This window comes from Scleropages formosus, chromosome 19 (genome assembly GCF_900964775.1).
Source record: "Scleropages formosus chromosome 19, fSclFor1.1, whole genome shotgun sequence".
In the NCBI taxonomy this organism is placed as follows: Eukaryota; Metazoa; Chordata; class Actinopteri; order Osteoglossiformes; family Osteoglossidae; genus Scleropages; species Scleropages formosus.
This window is the reverse complement of record NC_041824.1, coordinates 17,040,653-17,060,577: the sequence shown is the minus strand read 5'-3', so window position 1 is coordinate 17,060,577 and position 19,925 is coordinate 17,040,653. Positions and strand designations below refer to the sequence as shown.

The following is a 19,925-nucleotide window of genomic DNA, read 5'->3' as shown; positions in this document are numbered from 1 at the left end:
TTTCCTACTAGGTTGTAGTAGATTAGGAAAAAGCAACAATCAAGTTGTATAACATAGATGCATTATGTTTATTTAACAGGTTATGTGAGGGGAAATGAGGTGGAATACAAACTAATACCCACACACATATCCTTCCAGATGCTGCAGATGATTGACACCTCCTGTTTAAAAACATCATTGACTGGTGAAATAAATACACCTTCAAATGTGAATATTTGCAATTTATTGCTAATGTTTTGTAAATACAAGGCTTTGTCTTGGGGGAGCAACAAATGGACAGAAAAAGGAAGTTAAACCATAGAAATACATACTTTAGGAAGAAGACATTGCAGTTACTGTATACTTGAAAAAAGGCTAAATAATGGCTTCGAGGAAAACCGTGGCTTGTTTAATGGACCCAGCAGGGTTATCGATTTGCTGCTCCTGCTGAAACATTTGAAATGAAAACATAACCCTCATCAGCACAACGCATTACAAATACTTTAACAATGTTATATTAATTACAGTAGTAGAATATAATATTTTGCAGCTTAAAAGCTTTGGCTTTTAATATATTAATAAGGCCTTGGAGTAACAAATGTCAGACGACAACTGATGCAGTTCATAAAAATATTTTTCTACTAATAACTGAACACTTTAAAAAAAATTGGGGGGCTATTTAATTTTTTACAAAGTTAAGCAGTTTATTTACAATAATAATGTTTTTAAGTGTACATTCAGGGTATGGGGGGGGGAAAAAAACTACTGTACACTGAGGATGGCTCAACAAGAAGAGATAAAAATGACTGTTAATTCATCATCAAATCGTGTGTGCACTGTGCCTTCGGGGCACCCTTTCCAAAACAATTCTGTTTACAAAAAACCCCCACCTTTGTAGGAAACTCACTAGTGAAAGTAATGACCTTCAATCGTGCTGTCACGATAAAGTCCAGAGCTTAACACTGAAACATAGCTCTTTCTGTGTTTATGTAAAAAAAGCTAAACATTTGGCACCTTTAGACTTTTCCATCAGTTAAATATGTTTTACATCTGAGACTTCTTATAAAATAGCTGCTTTCAAACTGTACATGTATGCAGTTCTCAGATATGTTAGAAATCTAATAAACCATCAATAGAAGTTTTCAGCATGTAACTTTCAAAATATATTTATATATAAACATTTAGTGGCAGGACTTAGTCATACAGTTATCCTGGCAAGAGTATAATACATAATGAGAAATAATTAAGCCTGGTTGAAAAACATGAACATGTATAGATGCTGAGTGCATAGGAACAGTCTTTAAAACATCTTACATTGTTGTCTGATGAGCCGCTATTTTACTCATAGCAGTTTTGGCTAACATATTTCCACTGTCATAGTCATCATTAATTGAACGTGATCAGTTTTATTACACGTATAACTGAACCGGGGGAAATCTCTCGGATGACGACTTCTTCACTATGGTCAGAGTACAACACAATTTCTACTATTTCCACAAAGGCACACAACAAGGAAAGCAAAAAGCAAAAATCCAAGTTACACAATTAGCACATTGGATGAACCTTTCCTAATTCTCTACAGAAAAATGAAAAATTGTTACATTTTTCACAACACAATGTCAATATAAAAGCAAAAAAAAAGACAAGAAGCAAGCATGCAGTACAACTGAGTGCACAGTGCAAGGATTTGAGGCTTCCGACATTCTAGATACAGAACAAATATAATGTGCATAGAAGTTCTCGAGACATTTCAGGAGCAATGTCTGAATCGAGGTCAAGGAATAAATTAAGACTCAACAAAAATTTCATGTATTACAATCTTTGGTAGTCCTTTCGCCTCCAGCTACGCAGAAACAAAGGTCTACATTCTTATTCTGATGAACATAAGGCAACATTTTCTGTGCGATTACATTTCCAGTATAAAGCTTTTCAATGAAATATTGCTTCATTTGCACAGTCCTGCAAAGGTGATACCATTTTCTTCTTTGGGCCTCATTAAAAATTCTTCAAACAAAGAACATCTTTGGGGGGTGTCGCACAATTTTTCCTCACTGCTGCTAAATTTAACAGTAAAAAAGAAACTCCTTGACCACTCTCACTATTAATAATCAGCTACTGAGCTTTAAACTGAAAGTTTGGTGAGTAAATTCTTGCAGGAACAAGGAAAGTGCTCCTCTGGGTCAGATTTCTAGAGCTGGACCATGGACAAGCAGATAAAAAGAGGTATTTCTCCTAGAAAGTCCGGAACGCAGAAGGCAGCCTGTGCATATATAACAGATATAACAGAACATCCAGTTGTGTTGGAAGTATATGAGTACAATGTTTTCTTGCTGTTAAGGTCTGACATCAATTTACTCTGCATTTAATGAAACAAATCTGGCTGGCGTTGCAGCTCTGTGGACGTGGCCTTTTGGTGCTTTTCCTGTACTAGTGTGAGAAGAGACCCATAAAGCATTTCACTGCTCAAATGTAAACACAGATGCAGAAGGTGTAGAGATTACTCCAGATGCTTCCCCAGAGAGGATGGAAGCAAGGGTGTAAATGGCTTTCCCCACACGTGTCCTCAGAGCTGGTCACAGATGCAGAGCTTCCTGATTTTCATTTGGCTTAGAGGATGCCGTGTCGTACGGCTGGTTGACCCCCAGTGCCTTGATGCGCCTATACGGACCAGGCACACACACACAAAGAACGCATGACAACATAACTATTCTGAAACATGTCTGATTCCATGGAAAATTTTCCTTCTGAACATTTAAAAAAAGACAAGAACTCTAACTACAAAAGGAAGATACAGTTTTCACTGATCATCTTTCATTGTGATCCATTGGCATATAGCTGTGAAACACATCAGACCCCCAGAGAAGGTTATCATGGCAATGCAGATGTGCAGAAACACCCAGTGAACCCAGAGGTGCTTCTGAGACAACAGTCAAGTGTCAGGTGTGCTTTTCTTTGCCCTCCTACATCACTCTTGAATTTGCCTGTTAACCCTTGGGTTGTGTTCTGGTCAAACACGAGCCATTTACTGCTTTTATCTGTTGTTAATACAGGTTCTTTTATCTGATTGTCATAAGGCCTCATGACATCCTCTACACCATGCATCTGAGCACATAACATTAACGATCAGCAGTTTCGCTGAATTTTATGTTTTAAAAATCTAATTTTGTGCATCTGTGGTGTATTTGCCTAGAATGATGTTGTGTCATTTCAGGTAAAAAAGTTCTACACACCAGAAATAAGCCTTTTGACATTGGTTAAAATTGTACCACACCATAAATTGTTTTATAAATAATTACAATGGGCCACCCAATTTTGGGACCATCAAAAATGGAAAGCTCTCTCAAAATCAAGCCAAGGGTTAACTGGACAATGGAAGAAAACATCAGAGAAAGCTTTATGAAGTAGATGAGCCTGGTCCAGTCCAGTCCAGTCTAGATGACCTTCCAGCCTTTGTCAAGAAACACCAGTCTTTCATCTGCTTTCAGATGATGGTGTTGACGGATCTCTTTGGTGCAGACAGGAGTGTAATGCTCGGATCAAAACTTTAATTTAATAACCCAGACACTGGTGCAGTCATATTAAGGCAGTCATGTTTCTTGTACGAAAAAGTACAAAGTGGGGCAGAGTCAGGGAAAGAGTCTGGCCAGGGCTCCGTCCTTGTGGAAAAAGTGTGAGATGAGGTGAGGCGAGGCAAGCCAAGCGGAGCAGGAATTGGGGAACGGCTGGAGGAGATTAGGGAGGGGCTGAGGGTGAGGTGGAGGACGACTCCTCTCTGAGGCGATGCCCAAGAGGAGCTCCTGAGGTCCATACATCCTGGACAGGTCCTTCCTCTATGTCTGACCCCTTCCATGGACCCCCGTCAGATCCTTCCTTATGATTTCGTTAACTGCGGAACAGAAAGGAGCAGTAAAAAGCATTAGGACATGAAAGAGACCCGCCGCTGCAGACTTACAGTTTGACCTTCTCTCATTTCCCTTCCTCCATGACTCCAGGGAGTCATCCCATTGGTATCAACTTTTTTATGTTCCATACAAGTACACAGTCTATGTTTTCTGTGTGAATTGATACGGTACGCTGAAAATTCTACTACAATACCTGTAGGCGGAGCACTTCCCCACCTTCCAACCTTATTTGTTTAATTCTTTGTCTGCAAATCATCTTGATCCTTCTATAGATTTTTCTCACACTGTGTGAGTCTCCCCTGGCAGATAAATTTAATTTGCAAAATACACAGATGCGTTTTGGCTGGACGCCTTCATCAGCATGATTTTGACTATTTCAAGAAGCAGCAGGCATCGTAGTAGTTAGAGCCACAGCCTCTGGACTTTGAGGTTGCAAGTTTAAATTCTCCTCCTAGTAAAATACCCTTGAGTAAGGCACTTAGCCTGAATTACTCTAGTAAAAATGTACCACCTGTATAAATGAGGAAATCATTTTAAGTAGGTGAATACTTTGCTACTTTGGAGAAAGTGTCAACTAAATAAATAAATGTACTAAATGTGATTATTCGACACACAGAAAGGAGAGCAGTAATTAAGTGGTGGATTATAGACCAATGGTTCATTATTCCTTGAACACTGTGTAAATCTCCTACTTCACGAGCGCCAAAGCAGCCCCTTTACATTACACTTCCACCGCCATGCTTGACAAAAGGAATCAAGCACTCCTCCAGCATCCTTTCATTTACTGTACATCTCATAAATGTTCTCCTCCTTGATGAAAATACCTCAAACTCAGACTCATGCATCTATAAAACTCTTTTCCAATCATCCACGGTCCATTGTCTGTGTTCTTTTGCCCATTTTAACCTTTTCTTTTTATTGGTCAGTTTCAGATATGGCTTTTTCTTTGAAAAAGACTCGTCTCCCCATGTAGGACCGAGGGAGCCGCGTGTAGGGTATAACCACAACTGCTGGTGATTTCTTGAATTTTTCTTTCCTTGTGTCTTCTGCAAGCTTCTGCTGTGTTTTTCAAACAGCCCCCCTCCCCATTTCCTGGTTGCAGACGTGAGGAATGAGGGAGGGGTGCGTGTGAGCATGGCAATGCTGCTACAGTGGTAGCGGGCAACCACAAGGAGGCAGAGCGGAGAATCTATGCTTTGTGCCCACCTCAACGCTTCCACCAGCCCCATTTTTATTGGGCACCACTTCCTGTTGTTCCACACAAGACGTGACAGAAGGGTGTAAATGGAAACCTTTATAGCCTTGTTGCTCTAAAAATAGAAGCAGGTTGCCCTCGGTGGTGTTTTGTGTCATTTACAAGGTGGATAGTGGCGGGGGGGGGGCACACAAATGCTAATTATGACTGAAACCTTTGTCTGTCTGGCAAAATGAACTAGGTCAAATTAGGAAGAGTTGCCCAAATGCTTGTAGATGCCTTAATAATTCAGAGTAGAAAAAGTAGATCAACACTACAGGATCTGCCATCAAACCACATTAAATAAATATAATATTCAGCACTGCACGACAACTAATATTTTCTTGTATGCAACACCGCAAGTCACCACGGAAACAGGTGTCAGATAAATACTAGTTAATACTCACTTTATGTTGCTTTGGAGAAAAGCGTCTGCTAAATGAATAAACAAATATTATGAAAAATGTTAAATAACACAGCAGCCATTTTCATGAACAAAATGTAGAAACATGACTCTGTGTCTTCTGAAGAACCCAGTAAAGTAAAAAACCTGTAAAACAAATAAAAACGCAACTGCCACTCTCTGACTTCAGAGGCCAGAGAAGTGGGGATAGAGCAAAAGACAGTCATCGTTTTAAGACATGAGACGGTTATTCATCTTAACAGGTCCCTTCGGGTCACTTTGTCCACTCGATGCCTTTAACGTTGCTGATTACTGACACATCTCCGCTTGTTCCATCAGGAAACCTAAAGGCTGAGCTGGCAAAAAGGTTTCTCCTTCGACGTGATGCATCGGATCTTTCAGATGGCCGCGGCCCTTTCGAGAATAGCAGTCACTGTCCACTACCAGTTTGAGAGCCCTGTGCCGATATGTCAGCGGCACATGAGAAAAGTAAAGTGTTTGTGCAAATGATTCCGCCTCCTAGAGCCACCTGGCAGGGGACCTTGTGCCGGGGGGCCGCACTGACGCTATTGCTGCTCTCGTTATCGCTTCCCACCACGAGGGAGGCCAGAGCACAGAAGAATGCTCAGAATGTTGAACATGTCACATTTCCAGAAGTGCCACATCCTCTGCTCTGCTTCCTGCCCATAGTGAAGCTCTCTTTATCAGCCGCAGCCCAGGGACCGGGGCCCTCTTCGTACCCTGACACCGAATACAACAGGCCATCGTTGTTTGGCTCACCGGGATCAGTTTCCAGGGAGGGGAAACACTGGTGGCAGCAGCCCTGGTGACCCAGGGTGGTGTTCTGGGCTTGGGAAAAGCGGGATCCTGAGCACCCAGCTCTGTGAGGGTATGTGGAAAGTTTCTCCTAAGCCTGCGCCAACGCAAACATCTTTCATACATATTTCCCCTCCTCATTTCTGACACACTGCATTTTTCCTAAATGTACATTTATTCATTTTGTCAATGCTTTCCTCCAGAGTGACTTACAGTGTTGAGCAATTCACACGAGTTTACCCATTTATACAGCTGTATCAATTGTGGGTGAGTACAGTATAATGTGCATCCACAATCTCAAGTGTTGGTATAATAAAAAATCTTAACACTTATGTATGATGAGTAGGCTCATGTCAGAGTCAGTTTGCAACCGGATTCATTACATGTAAAATACTTAATTTCAGGAAGTTTTTACACGCAAGAAATGCAAATTTGATGCAAAAATCAAAATAACTCACAACTTCCTCTATAAAGTTTTGCCTATTTCTGCATCCACAAGAAGGGTTACATCTGTTAAAACTAAGGAAATATTTGAAGTACATTCAAATGTCTTCAGATTGTTAAAATTTATAAATAATCATGGCATGAGCTCAAATGTGAAAATCAGATTGTTTTTGCCTTGTTGCAGCAATGAGATGTTTGCAGGGGGGGTCGCGGAGAACCAGGCCTAACCCGGCAACACAGGGCACAAGGCTCGAGAGGGAGGGGACAGACCCAGGATGGGACGCCAGTCTGTCGCAAGGCACCCCAAGCCGGACTCGAACCCCAGACCCGCCAGAGAGCGGGACCCGGTCAAACCCGTCACACCACCATGCCACCGCACCCCCCCCAAACTGAGAACAACTTTGGAAAATTTTGTCTTATGCATAGTGCATATCTACACTTCAAAAAATGCATTTAGGAAACTGCATTATATTTGAAATTTTATGCCTTAGCTGAAGGTACTTTCTTAGGAGGTAGGATTTGAACCAAGGCACTGTAAGTCCAAAAGAGGCAGCTGTAAGCATTATGCCCCTGCTGCCCAAGGTAACACAAACAAATAAGTACTTTTTGCAGCATGTTGTAAGTGGGACATTTCATGTCTGATATTGCCACTTGACAAATCCAGAAATGACATCCTGCTTCGACCACAAGCCACATTTCATGAGCAATTAATCACTGCTCAATCACGGCAGCCAAAACTAAAAATGATGCTTTAATGGCATTCTTTTGACCTCTCTTGGGAGTTGCGGACCTACTTTGGGTTTGAGGGGACATGCAATTTAAACACCTTTTCGGTGGGGCTATTCAAAGCCCTGACCTACATAGTGTGGCAAAAGCAAGGATGCAAAAAAAAAGGTGCCAGGCTAAATGCAGCATCATCAACCCAATCAACCGCCCCTACCACTAACTGTAAATAACCAAAAAGACAGGTTGCTCAGTGGAATTTCAGACAAAATGGCCGACGCTGACTTCCGAACACCAGGGAGTGATCTCATCATTCTGTCAGCTTGAGAGCATGGCTGACCCAGAAGACATGGCAGTGGTGAACCAGCATGATAGTTTAAGTATCCGTGCCTGTCCCGGCTATAAAACGCCACCGTTATAAAGCTCTCCTGTTTCATACCCCCACAGGCATCGCTATACAAAATGTCCGCTCCTTCAAATACTTTCAAAATTGCTTCGGGGCTCTGGCCATTTCAAATTTTCATGAGACTATTATTCTTCATTAATGACATGAGTGGCAGAACAAATTCGGATGCATTATGCCGTCCGGCTGCCCTCGCAATGCTGGCAAACGCGGGCTGCCTCAACAACAGGACTGCTGTGTGGTGAGTGGGGTGCGCCGCAGATGGCATTCACCTTGTCTCATGCACCTGATTACGAGCAGATGTGTATAAGTGACATAAACTGTGGGCGAGAAATGCCCCTGCCATGCACACAAGCACCAGTGAGACCCAAGTTGGCGTGTTTCAGCAGTGTGAACTCATTCAAACCGCCTTTGACATGAGTCCATTGTTGTCTGGGTTTCCAAGTTCATGTTCAGTTTGTGGAAATATGTCTCCCTGAAGAAACAATGGACTGCTTCCTACAGGCCCCAGTTGAAGGTGCTGGTGCTGACGGAGGTGTGGGATGCAGTACTGCTTGCAGTGTGGGATGTACATGCTGTCATTGTACAACAGGCATCTTCCGTGACTACAACCAGCTGATGAAAACTGATCCCGTGTTGAGTAACTATAAGCAAAGAAACTGATGTGCAGCAGATGGGGACGACTATATTAGTTTACTTTAGCTTAATCATTACTCATGTATGTGCCCCAGTATAAAAGAAAGAAAATCTATTCCATATAATTATTACATAGCTGCTGTAGTAGTCAATACTTTTCAAAAAAATACGATAATTAAGACGATGAAGCTTAGGAAAAATTACTGACAGTCTTGTGGCACTCCTATGCTCTGTCAGCTTTCACCTTGGTTGAAAATCACAGGTTTTCAGGCTTTGCTGTGACAGTGGAGTGGGTGGCGCGATGGGTGCCTGACACAATCAAAGCTGCCCCCTGGATCACCCTGTGGACTTCAGAAGAGCAAATCCACAGAGGAGGTGGCAGACAAAAAGAGGCCAAGTGAAAAACAAACCTCCCGGGCCACCTTGGATCATTACCTTTGCCATCCCTCACTGTGATACTAGGGTAGAAAGGCAGAGGGGAACACCGTTGAAAACTGTGATGTAACACGGTGATGTACTCGCTTTAAAATTTGTGCCTAAAACCTAATCCATGCTCATCATCGACCAAGACTGCTGTGTTTGCATATTCCCAACACAGATACTACACGGCCAAAGTTGTGCGGTAACCCTCGAGTGATCTCACTGTAAAACAAGACACAAATGACCCGAAACTAATGTCAACATGAAGCTATTTGTCCGCCTCTGCAGCGTGCTTTATCTCGACCGCTCACACCCACTGGAATATTCTCACCTTTTACTTATTCTAGGGGCTAATTTGGGCTCCACCAAAGCATGAACCAGCAACGTCAGTGCCGTCGCAAGTTGCCTTCGCAAAGGGCAGCACCGCCGGCTCCCAGGTTCTCCACAGAAAGTGTGAAATTGTGTTAGCAAACAAACCGATCGCTTTCAAAATGAGCTAAAGCCACACTCTGTATTAGTCACTCGACAGTCGCATTTCTGCGAAACCGCCCCTTTGCAAACTTCCCATTAACCTCAGTAAATGTCTGTGGGAGTGAATGTACTTTGATTCTGGTGCAAAAGAAGACTTTCTCAAGTATGCCTTGTCCTTAGCTAGATTCTGTGAAGTACTCATCTGTTGGGAGGACTCAATGACAGTCTTCTATAGAGCCAGGTGTTCCTTAATATAGTCTATCTTTATTCCCATTAATGAAGAAATGTGACTGGTAGCCTTCTCATGTCCAGGGAATAACCTGGAGCAAATTAAGCAACTGGTGCCACATGGGGTACCTAAAATGAGCATGTCTGATATTGGTGAGAGGAGAGAAAGCAGACGGTCATAGGTATTAGTTTCTCCCTATCCCACCACAGGTAGCATAAACGATGATGTAGACTTTCAGCGTGATTTTTGTACCGCTAAGGAAGGTACTTAATGCAGCCTGCTTCTTGCTGTGGATACGCATGCATCACAGTGCATGCGCTGCGCAAGAACGAAGGGCACTTCAACGCAGCCGCCAGCCCTTGAGGAGAACTCCCTGCGTGCCGTTTTTCTGCGGAAAGACGGAAGCTCCCTCTCTTCTGTGAAGGGACTTACGAGGAGGCAAGCAAAGGGAATCCCCCAGTTAGAAAGACTTTTACGAGATTTCCAAAAGCAAATAAAAATGCACCAGAAGGGGAAAAAGGCCGTGCTAACAAGGGAGCAGCAATGCTCTTTGAGGGGCCCCCCTGCGCTGCTCTGTTCAAGGAGCAGATGAAAGGGTGCATGAAACGGCACGACTCCCCCATCCATTGGGTAACAGCAACAGCGTTGCTGTTTACGAAGGGAAGCCTGATCAGAGGATCCAAGAGAATTCCTGCTTGGGCCCGTCTCGCCATTTCACTTTTTCCATTGCCCACTCCCAGCATGGCCCAACCCCCACTTCCTGCACCCGCACCCCGAACGCTATCTATAGGAGATCAGACACGGTTCTGCAGAAGAACAGCTGCAAATAGAAGGAATTTCTGCTGCCAGATTGGCAGAATCTCTCGTTTGGAAAAACAAATTTTCTCCAGCGGGTTCCCCCCGCAGAACTGGGGGGCGCAAGGCCAAGGGGGGTGTGACTCCCAGCCAAGCACAACAAACAAAGAGGCTTTCCCCGGCTCTCCCAGGCAGCCTGTTCCACTGTTTCACAATGGTTGCCATAGAACCTGTTTTGCCATCATAACAGTCTTGACACATGCGGGCGGCCAAAACAGAAAAAAAACTGTTGCTTTCCTTAGACAAGAAAGTCTCGTTTCCTGTGTGCTGCCAGGCACAGGAACCCCCAGCCCTTGGCTGCATTTAACTGTGGATCGCAGGCCACCAAACTGCAGTGGCATGCCCCACATAAACTACCATGGGGGTGTCGCTCATGAGAGCAAGAGGCATGTGACTAGAGTGTCTTATGGTACAAGGACATGGCCCGGGTAAGACCACACGAGAAAAAAGGGCAAGTCAACTGCTACCCACTCCTTGTAAAAACACTCCACAAGGAAACAGGATAATGTCCCCTCTAGCAGTCTGCTCTGATGTTTGAGCCTGAAATATGGACCACTTGCATAACTACAACTACATTTAAATCTATTTATCTATCTGACTATGTGAAGCTACCTAGAGAGATTTACCCATTTATGCAGGTAGGTAATTTTTACTGTATCACTTCAGGATAAATATCTTGATCAAGGGTAATACAGCAGGAGGCAGGAATCAAATCTGGGGACTTCAAGTAGGATACAATAGCACTAACCACTACATCACCTGTTAAAAAGTCAGTGGTGTCAAAATCTCTGTGACCTCCATACTCATGAAGCCATCACCCACAATTCCTCAGTCTCGGTACTGTGCAATTTGTTGAGCAAATGTTGCTAGAGAAGGGCTTCAGAAAAGGGAAGGAACTTACAAGCACTGTCTGCTAGCAATCCCAACGGCACTGATAAAGGGTCAAGGCACTTCAGCTCTTTGGCCAGACTAATAGCTCCATCACAAAGCCCTCGGAAGTGATGCTCTTGCACTAAAGTCACATTGCAACTTCTTTTCAAGGGATTCCCCCACCTGAAAAACCCTTCTGGTAACCAGGCTACCATCTCACACCAACCGTGGTGCTAACTGGTAACTGCTGACCATGACATTTGCTTTCTCAAGTGAAACACGCTTTGATCATGTAGACCATTCAGAAGCTGCACATGCTCATGTAATGCAAAAACCAAGAAACGAAATGTTGAGCATCTTCTTGTTAAATATACACTGCCAACACGGAGGAGTGACGCAAAGGTTTGCATGGCTCACTGAAACCACGGCTGAGAACAGGCCACGCTTTTCTCAGCCCCGCAAAGGTGTAGGTGAGAAGCTCGCGGAGCTCAGGTGAAACGGCTCTCGGATTCCGAGCTCACCGCTGCCTTGACAAAAAACAGTTGTTCTTCGTTGTTCTTTTTTCTTAAGAACATTGGTTGAAGCCATGCGTCATCCTCTCACAGTTCACGGACCCAAAAAAACACAGCGGAGTTACAAAGACCCAAGTGTGTGTGATCTGTCCGACAGGTTTGGTGGATTTCGGTCACACCGCAGACCTGCAGTTTTAGAATGCCTCGGAACAACATGGCCAGTAATTTTATACAAACTATTAAATTAAGAATTCCAGTTAAAGTAACAGAGTAATTCTCTGTCTAGACAGCAGTCTTGTCTGTCTCCTTCCGACTGGCCCTGAGCACAGCTTTTCCGTTTTAGCCAGACATTTTTCACTAAAATGTGTAAATAATATTTACAAACTGTTAGACTGTAACACTTATTGGTATGACTTTAAAAAGAAAAACCGTGACTCAGATGCAAACAATTGTCACTTTGACTAAAATTTTAACTTAAGGCAATAAAGACAGTTATGGTATACAATTACACAAACTGTAAAGTGAGAAAGAGACTCATATCTGTGCACATATTAAGAATGTAAACAATGTGGAAATGCATGTTGAGGACAGAGCAGAAACTAACAAATATGTAAAAAAAAAAAAAAAAAAAAGGCAAACAAGCTTCCCTGCACATTTATGTATTTAGCTGGTGCTTTTCTCCATCGATTCCAATGTTTTATACAGCAAGGTAATTTTAACTGTTTAAATTCTGGGTAAATACCTTGTTCATGGGTACTAGAGCAGGAGGTGGGATTTGAACCTGTGCCCTTTGCGTTCCAGGTAGCAGTTCTAACTGCCGCACGACCTGCTGCACCAAAAGAATTATTCAGCTTGCCCTTGCACATACAAAAAAGCCCATTCAAAAGCACTCTTCAGGTCACTTCATCATATTAATCATTAGACGTTCAAAAATGGCCTCATATTCTGGTCTTACAAATTAGAGTTTCTGGCATCAGTGTTACACTGATCGCTTAGATAAAACGAATTTGTACTTTATATTGTTTGTCATGCTAGAACGATTGTACAAAAATTCTTTTCCTGTGAAACAGCTAAAAATTAAAGCCGCATATCAGAAATGAAATATCGCTGCTGACTACCCCCAGCTACATCTCCCTGAAACAACGGAAATCATATCATATTGCGATTTTACTGTAAGACTAATCAATTAACATATTGCAAAAGTTCCCCAAATCTGTGCCTCTTGCAGCTGATGCAGACACGGGCCTCAACTCTCTTTCCTCTATTTTCAAACTCCATAATAAATGCTCTCTAATTAATTTCCTATTTATTCACTTAGCAAACAATTTTCTCCAAAGCCAAATTGAAAAATTTCTACTTGGTAGTATTCAGTAGACACCTTTATCCAAGGTGACACTACACTGAATTGCCAAGAGCCACTCACTCATCTGCAAACAATGTAACACACACTATGGGCCTGTCTTTGGAAGGAAACCCATGCAAAAATAAGGAGAACGTGCAAACTCCACACAGGCTGAACAGGAATCGAACCCACATCAAATCACATCGTCCAGACACTGTGAGGCAGCAGTGATACCAACTGTATCTCCTTAAAAATGTACCCTAACCCTTAAAAGAGAGGATAAGGTATGTGACGGGTGCTTGGAAGTGGGGGAGTGGCAGCTCACCATCATCCAAGTAGGCCTGGTCCAGGTTCTCCTGCTTGATGGTGACCCTCCTTGGCTCCTCAGGAGCAGGGCAACCCTGGGGGTCCATTTCGCCCGGCGAGGCTCTATTCTTGGCCATCTTCTGCACGTAGGGTTGCTGCTGGATGACCGTGGAGTAGTGCTGGGGATGGGCTGCTGGTGGTGGGGCCGGTGAGCGGACCGAGGCCTCTGGGGCATAGCTCTCGCAGTACATCACGTGCTGGGCCTGCACTGGTGGTGGGGGGGCCCCCCGCAACAGGTGGTTGGTGGGTGAGAACTGGATGATAGAGGGGTGCTGCCCAGGTGAGGTGGTGTGTGACTGGGCACCTGAAGCAGGGGGCTGGACTGGGGAGCCAGCATGGACCAGCACTGACCGGTGTGGGTCAGGAGCCCCTCCACGAGGCGGCTGCTGGTATAGCACGGGGCTGCCGCTCAGGGTTTTGGCCCCCCGTGGGTACACGATGGCCGGACTCTGTTGCTGGAAGCGGGAGTCTGGAGTCGTGAGGTTAGTGCGCCCCTGCTGGCAGGGCACCAAGCCTCCATCAGAGTGGATAAGGCCCCGGGGGCTGGAGTAGTATGGCTGGGGTGGGATCCCAAGGATCTGGGGCATCGCATAGCCAACCTGGCCAGACTCATACTCATCCACGGGCTCTGTTTTAATGGACGGAACTGTAGGAACCGTGGGAAGGAAATTAAACAGGGAAACTTGAACCACAACACAAGAAAAGTTGAGCTAAATTCCTGACGTGATCATTTCGGTTATGGATCTGCAGCCTTCATCCAATAAAACATTTTCAGTACCTACAACATATGCCCATTATGAACATGTGGAAGGTGTAAAGTAGAGGACCAGGATGGAGAGTCACCTGCTAGGGGTGTGTAGGTGAAGTGCTGTGGCTGGCTCCGCTTCCTCTTCCCATTGATCACATAGAAGGTCACTTTTGCTGCATGACAGATGGAGTGGTCTCGATATGGAGGCACCTCCACAAAGAGCATGCTCTGGAAGAAAGGCCAAGGCACTAAATTAGTGTCCGCGATGGGACCTTGACTACAACTCCCTGCAGAAATAATCGAACAATAGCAAGGGAAAAAATCACACATGGCGATAAAAGTTCAAAACTGTGCACATAAAACAAACCGACTGCATCGACAATTACGAGACTGCATCTCTAACACTTAACACGGTGAAATAAAGTTCACAAGAGTTATGCTGTGAAATGTAATTTTAGCCACTGAGTCGTACGTCACTGGAGGAAAATGAAGCAACACATGTAAACGTGCAATGCAAATGTAAATGCCAGACACCACGGGTCTCGAATTCAGTGCATGGAGAGCCAGAGTGTACAGTGGTTCTTGCTCTCACATATTTACATAACTGGTCCAATTAGTCTACTGCAAAGTCTGTGATTTCCAAAAGTATTGTCTACACATTGTCTTGTTTATTCTTGAAAGCGTAAAAGATTTAAAAGGATTTTTTCTTTCGTGAAATGATGTGGAAACCAGTGTGCTGACATTGCTAAAAATTCAGGTGAGCAGCTGAAGAAAAACACACACGGCAGGCTCCCACGGAAGGAGTCAGAGACCATTAGGAACATAATAGTCTATCTATCTATCTATCTATCTATCTATCTATCTATCTATCAGGCAATACTTCCTGTAAGACTTTGGTGCTCAATCATACATGACAAATGCAGACAGCGGCCTGAATACCTACAGCCTGGCTCTTGTCTTTGTCCACTGTGGCCTCCACTTCCCAGACCTGCTGTCCATCTGTAAACGCAGAACACACACAGGGAAGCGGGTCTTAGACAGTGAGTTATTCAGAAGACAGCAGTGCGCGCCTCAAGCGAGACATCACCGCCCCGTTCCAGCACGCGGAGCTCCGTCTCACTGAAACGCAGGCCCAGAAACTGTGACGTGTGAGAAGATGCGAGAGGAGCCGCCAGCCACGGTGGGTGGAAAGCGCGAAGCAGAACGCAGAACCCAGCCCGTCTACTCACTCCGGCTGGTGTCACCTTTGTGAAGTCACAAACGTGTGTTTTTTTTTCTTGTGAACATGGGAATTCACAGCTTTTTTTTGTCTTTTGCATCTGCACATTAAACTCTACTTCACAGCCAAAAGTGCTCTACTTTCAGAGACCTTTGAGCATACGAGGGCATCCAGTTCCGATTTTACTTACTGTCATTGGTATTAAATAAAAACAAGGCCCACTGAAGAGTTAATCTGTCAAGTCTGCTCATCTCCCCCTTTGGTTTCAGTTCATAATAGTTGGAATCAGTTCATGACAGTTTAAATGAGACATGCATAAATTTTAATTTAAGCGATTTCTTTAAGCAGTAATTTGTGGGGGCAGCAGAAACTTCAATTGAGTTATGATAAGATAAGACGCCCTTAAAAAATAAGGAAACAAAACTGAATCAAATGAAAAGTCAAGCAACATAAATGGACAAATAACTCAGTCAAGTTCCCCCACAACCCGCAGCTCTTGCTGTACACTGTACAGCGGTGAGCCAACCTGGACTACGTCTCACACTGACGTCACAGATGTGGTGTTTTGCTCATCGGACAATCCAAACAGCACAAACAAAAAAGTCTGGCTTTCGAGGCTTCATCACTTTTCCATGGGTCTTCCTGCTCTGCGTGCATACGTTTTGCTAGGGAAAGTACATTTCTCCACGTAACACCCCCACAAACACGCAAAGCTGTTTATTAAATACACAAGAGGGCCAGGACAAAGGAATGTGTATCCCCGAGGGCTGCTGACACGCTAGGGAAACAGGGCAGAGTGACCAGCCAGCACCAGGGTTCGCAGCAGGCGGGAGAGAGCACCACGTGTCGTGCTCATCTGACCCAGATCGCCAAGCAGCACTGGCCTTCTGAGTGACTTGGGTCAGTGGAGCTTGCACTCTCGACAGAGATACGCCGACGACACGCATCATTAACTCGATCCATTAATTAAGAAACAAGGGAAAGGGCACGAGCAGAGCGACTCACCATGGTTTACTGTGGCTTCAGGCCAGCTCCCTCACAGCTGCTTCGCAGTTTTCAATTTTACTGCTTCTCTAACATTAGAGTATTAAAGTATTAAGACACTTAATCCTTTATGTTTGTATAATTATTATTAATTATTACTTACTAAACTACCTACAATTATTTATTTGTGTATACAGCAAGAAACTTACTACAGTACAGCAATCAGAGTAAGTACTAGAGTAAGTAATAGGGATTCGAACCCAAGCCCAGATGATTATAAAGCAATGACGCTAAGCACTACACATCATGCTGATCCCATCTCCTTTAATTTTAAAGTACCTTAATAATAAGTTATTATTAGTATTAGTATTATTGTTATTAATAATATCAACAACAATATTATAGTAACTTTTGTTAATTATTAATTATTAATAATAACAAAGATTATTATTATCATCATCATTAGTAGTAGTCTGCTTGTCTCCCTGCTCAGGAGAGGGCTGCAGTGTAACAATAATAAGAAGAAATATATACTAGATTTTATTTTATTTTATGAAATGATAAGAAGTATTTTACACCAAACATCTGATGTTCTGCAATGTGTTTCAAAGCTAGATACTATTTGCTTTGATTTCTGCATTGAAAGTGAGCAGAAGAGAGGTCACTGGAAGTAATGTTACTTGGCGCCATTGGGGTTTATCGATTTCCTGCAATTGTGCCGGGTCCACCACTGGACAAAAACAACTGGCCTGCGCCGGCCCTATTTTCACTTACACACCATTCCTGCCGACTGCTGCGGACTGCTCGACGTTGGAGAATAGCTGGCGGATATCACCGGGACACTCCCCGCAGCAGCCCGATGGTGGGCGGGACATGAGGTGTTCGTGCAAGCCGGAACACAGATCTTGCCTCCTACTGATAGGCTGCACTCTGCACTATAAAAAGGGATGTATGTCTATGTTCAAAGATCATATCTTTACAGTCTAACCACATCCTTTTACACCCTTGCTGCACACCTAATCAAAGAGCAAGTCCTCTCAGCCACTGCTGAGTTGAACATGGCTCCTGTGCTGTCAACCAGCAACGCCAGTGTCTTGCGTTACATTTATTTATTTAGCTTACACTTTCCTATAAAGTATCTTACAATCTAAGGATGTCTACAACTATTTCTCCATTTATGCAGCTGGGTGATGTTCACTGGAGCATCCTAGGGGAAGCACCTTACTCAGGGGTACTGCAGTAGGGACCTCGGAGTCCAAAGACAACAGCTCTACCTGCAATCCCCGACAGTTTCACTGTCTAGCCACACTTGAGGAAGTTGCCCAAAAAGCTTCAAGTAATTATATTCACAAAATGTCTCTGCTGGTCTTGCTTGCGGTGTTGAACTTCTCAACCAAAGTAAGAAAAAATCAAAAGGAAGAAACTACCAAAATAAAAACCCTTAAGACTGAATGGCGTCACTTTATTTTTCCCTTTCTGCTGGATATTTCAAGTAGGACTGAATTAGTCCTTACCTTTAACCAGTTCTCATCCTTTGAATGAAAGGCTGTTTCTAAATCTTGTAAAACTGGAATGCATCAGAGACTTATTCCACCTGGACAGGCGAGAAAACACGCACTGAGGTATGCTGCGGTATGCCAGAAACAGAGGAGGTGTCATTCAGGCCAGCATGGCTGCTATACGAATCCCAGTAACCGCTCAAAAGGACATTCACACCTTTCAAAATAAGGGCCTGCAATAGTCCACATTTTGCAGAGGCTGTAATTAATCAGCATATGGTGTTTACAACATTACATCGCCCACCCTAGCCTGAATCAGACCACTGTGCTCGTCACTGACGCGGGCAAACGGCCCCTTATTCCTGGCTGTCTCCTTGGTCCTGGTCCAGTTTCAACAAGAGGAGAGGCAACGTGAAGGAATTCCCTCCTTTTCTTGGCCAGAAAACCCCCGAGGCAACCAGCGCTAACCATTCCAGTACTCATGTTTAGGGAACATTACAGATATTTTTGTATATTTAAAAGAGACCTCCTGTTATATTCCAAAATGTTTGGGGAGAATATGGCACCTGAGGTCAGCATTACTGGAAGCATTAAACAGTTATTTGCCTCCAATGCAAAATGTTTCAAAATTGCTTTTTTTTAAAAAGTAATTACTTTGCTGCAGTTAATATTTCTACTTTCTGATCCCTACTGTGTTGACAGAGTTGGCACATGGGTTTCTGTGAGTGACAGTCATTGTCTTTCTGTGTGGTAGTGATGGTGCACGGAGCAAAAAGTTCCCATCACAGGGTACGACACCCTCTCGTATGGGTGTAAAACAAAAAGCCATGAAAAATTCCAAAGTGAACATTGCGACACAGTCCAAAGAGACTTAAACACAATGAGGTGCCCCCCCCACCCCTCACCAAAGACCCAGCAAGGAAAAAGAAAACTAAGTCAAACAAGTCGAAAAGATAATATTCACACGATAAAATATGTTACGACCACGTGTTTTCTTTTTCTCTTTTTTCCAGTGCAAAACTGTGGGTAGTGTGCTTGCAGACAAAACACAGAGAGCAGTCACTGTGCAGTAGTACATAAACAGGAAGGTGGCGTGGGTGTGTGGGGCCAGTGCCTCAGCTGGCTCCGATGGCTGAAGGTGAAACCCGGCCACCGCTCAGGGCTTCAGCGGCAAAGCCCGGGCCACCGTTGTCACTGTTGCTACCGGTTACCTGGCAACACGAAGACGACACGGTGATCAAGCTACCTGGCAGCCTCGGCTGGAAGCCGCGTTATCTGTATTTACCCAAATCCATCCAATTATCAGAATCCCCCAGCTGGTCCAATTTTGGAGGGGTGGGGGGGGGGGGTCCTTCTTCCTCGTTCCCAACTCCGTTCTCATAACACATAGGCAACGAAGCAAAATAGACCCCTCCACCCCTGGTCAAACAAAACCCTAGATCTTAACAGAGAACACGAAGCACAGCATCCAGCTGTATTACTCACACTGTGGGAAACCCCTCTTCGGGCTGAAAATGAGGTGCACACATGGCTAAAATGAGTCAGGGTGAGGAGGGGGAATCCAGATCTTCTGCCAGGATTCTTTTTTTATGACTGTTTTATGATTAACTAGCTCCATTGCAGTGGAGGCAGGTGATGGCTGCTGTTCTCCTGGCGCTGCTGTTTGTTTGCGTTTTGTTCCAAAACTAGTGCAGAGAAACCCTCTGCTTTTTTCCCCTTCTCTGTCAAATCAGGCACTGGGGAAGGGAGGCGTGAAGCCCGGGCTGGCTCTGTCTGCGGGCCTCGGAGTGAAAAGCTGGAGGAGCGAAGCCAAGGGCTGCCGTCTCCCGTTTGGGGTGATCCATGGTTCTGCCGTTCCAGACCTCTGTGT

The 19,925-nt window shown here is 44.1% G+C and overlaps 1 protein-coding gene across 2 annotated transcripts in view; it reads right to left on the bottom strand.

Annotated features, from left to right (window-relative positions):
* Window positions 1-699: 699 nt before the first annotated feature.
* The window catches only part of nfatc2a (nuclear factor of activated T cells 2a), a 44,725-nt gene continuing 25,499 nt past the window's right edge, over window positions 700-19,925 (bottom strand). For both annotated transcript variants that reach the window (XM_018760674.2, XM_018760673.2), the window contains exons 7-10: window positions 15,297-15,352; window positions 14,449-14,581; window positions 13,565-14,251; window positions 700-3,865 (exon numbers count right to left, since the gene is read on the bottom strand). In XM_018760674.2, coding sequence (XP_018616190.1) covers window positions 3,810-3,865; window positions 13,565-14,251; window positions 14,449-14,581; window positions 15,297-15,352 — 932 coding nt within the window. In that variant the 3' untranslated portion in view covers window positions 700-3,809. The remainder of the gene's footprint in view (window positions 3,866-13,564; window positions 14,252-14,448; window positions 14,582-15,296; window positions 15,353-19,925) is intronic.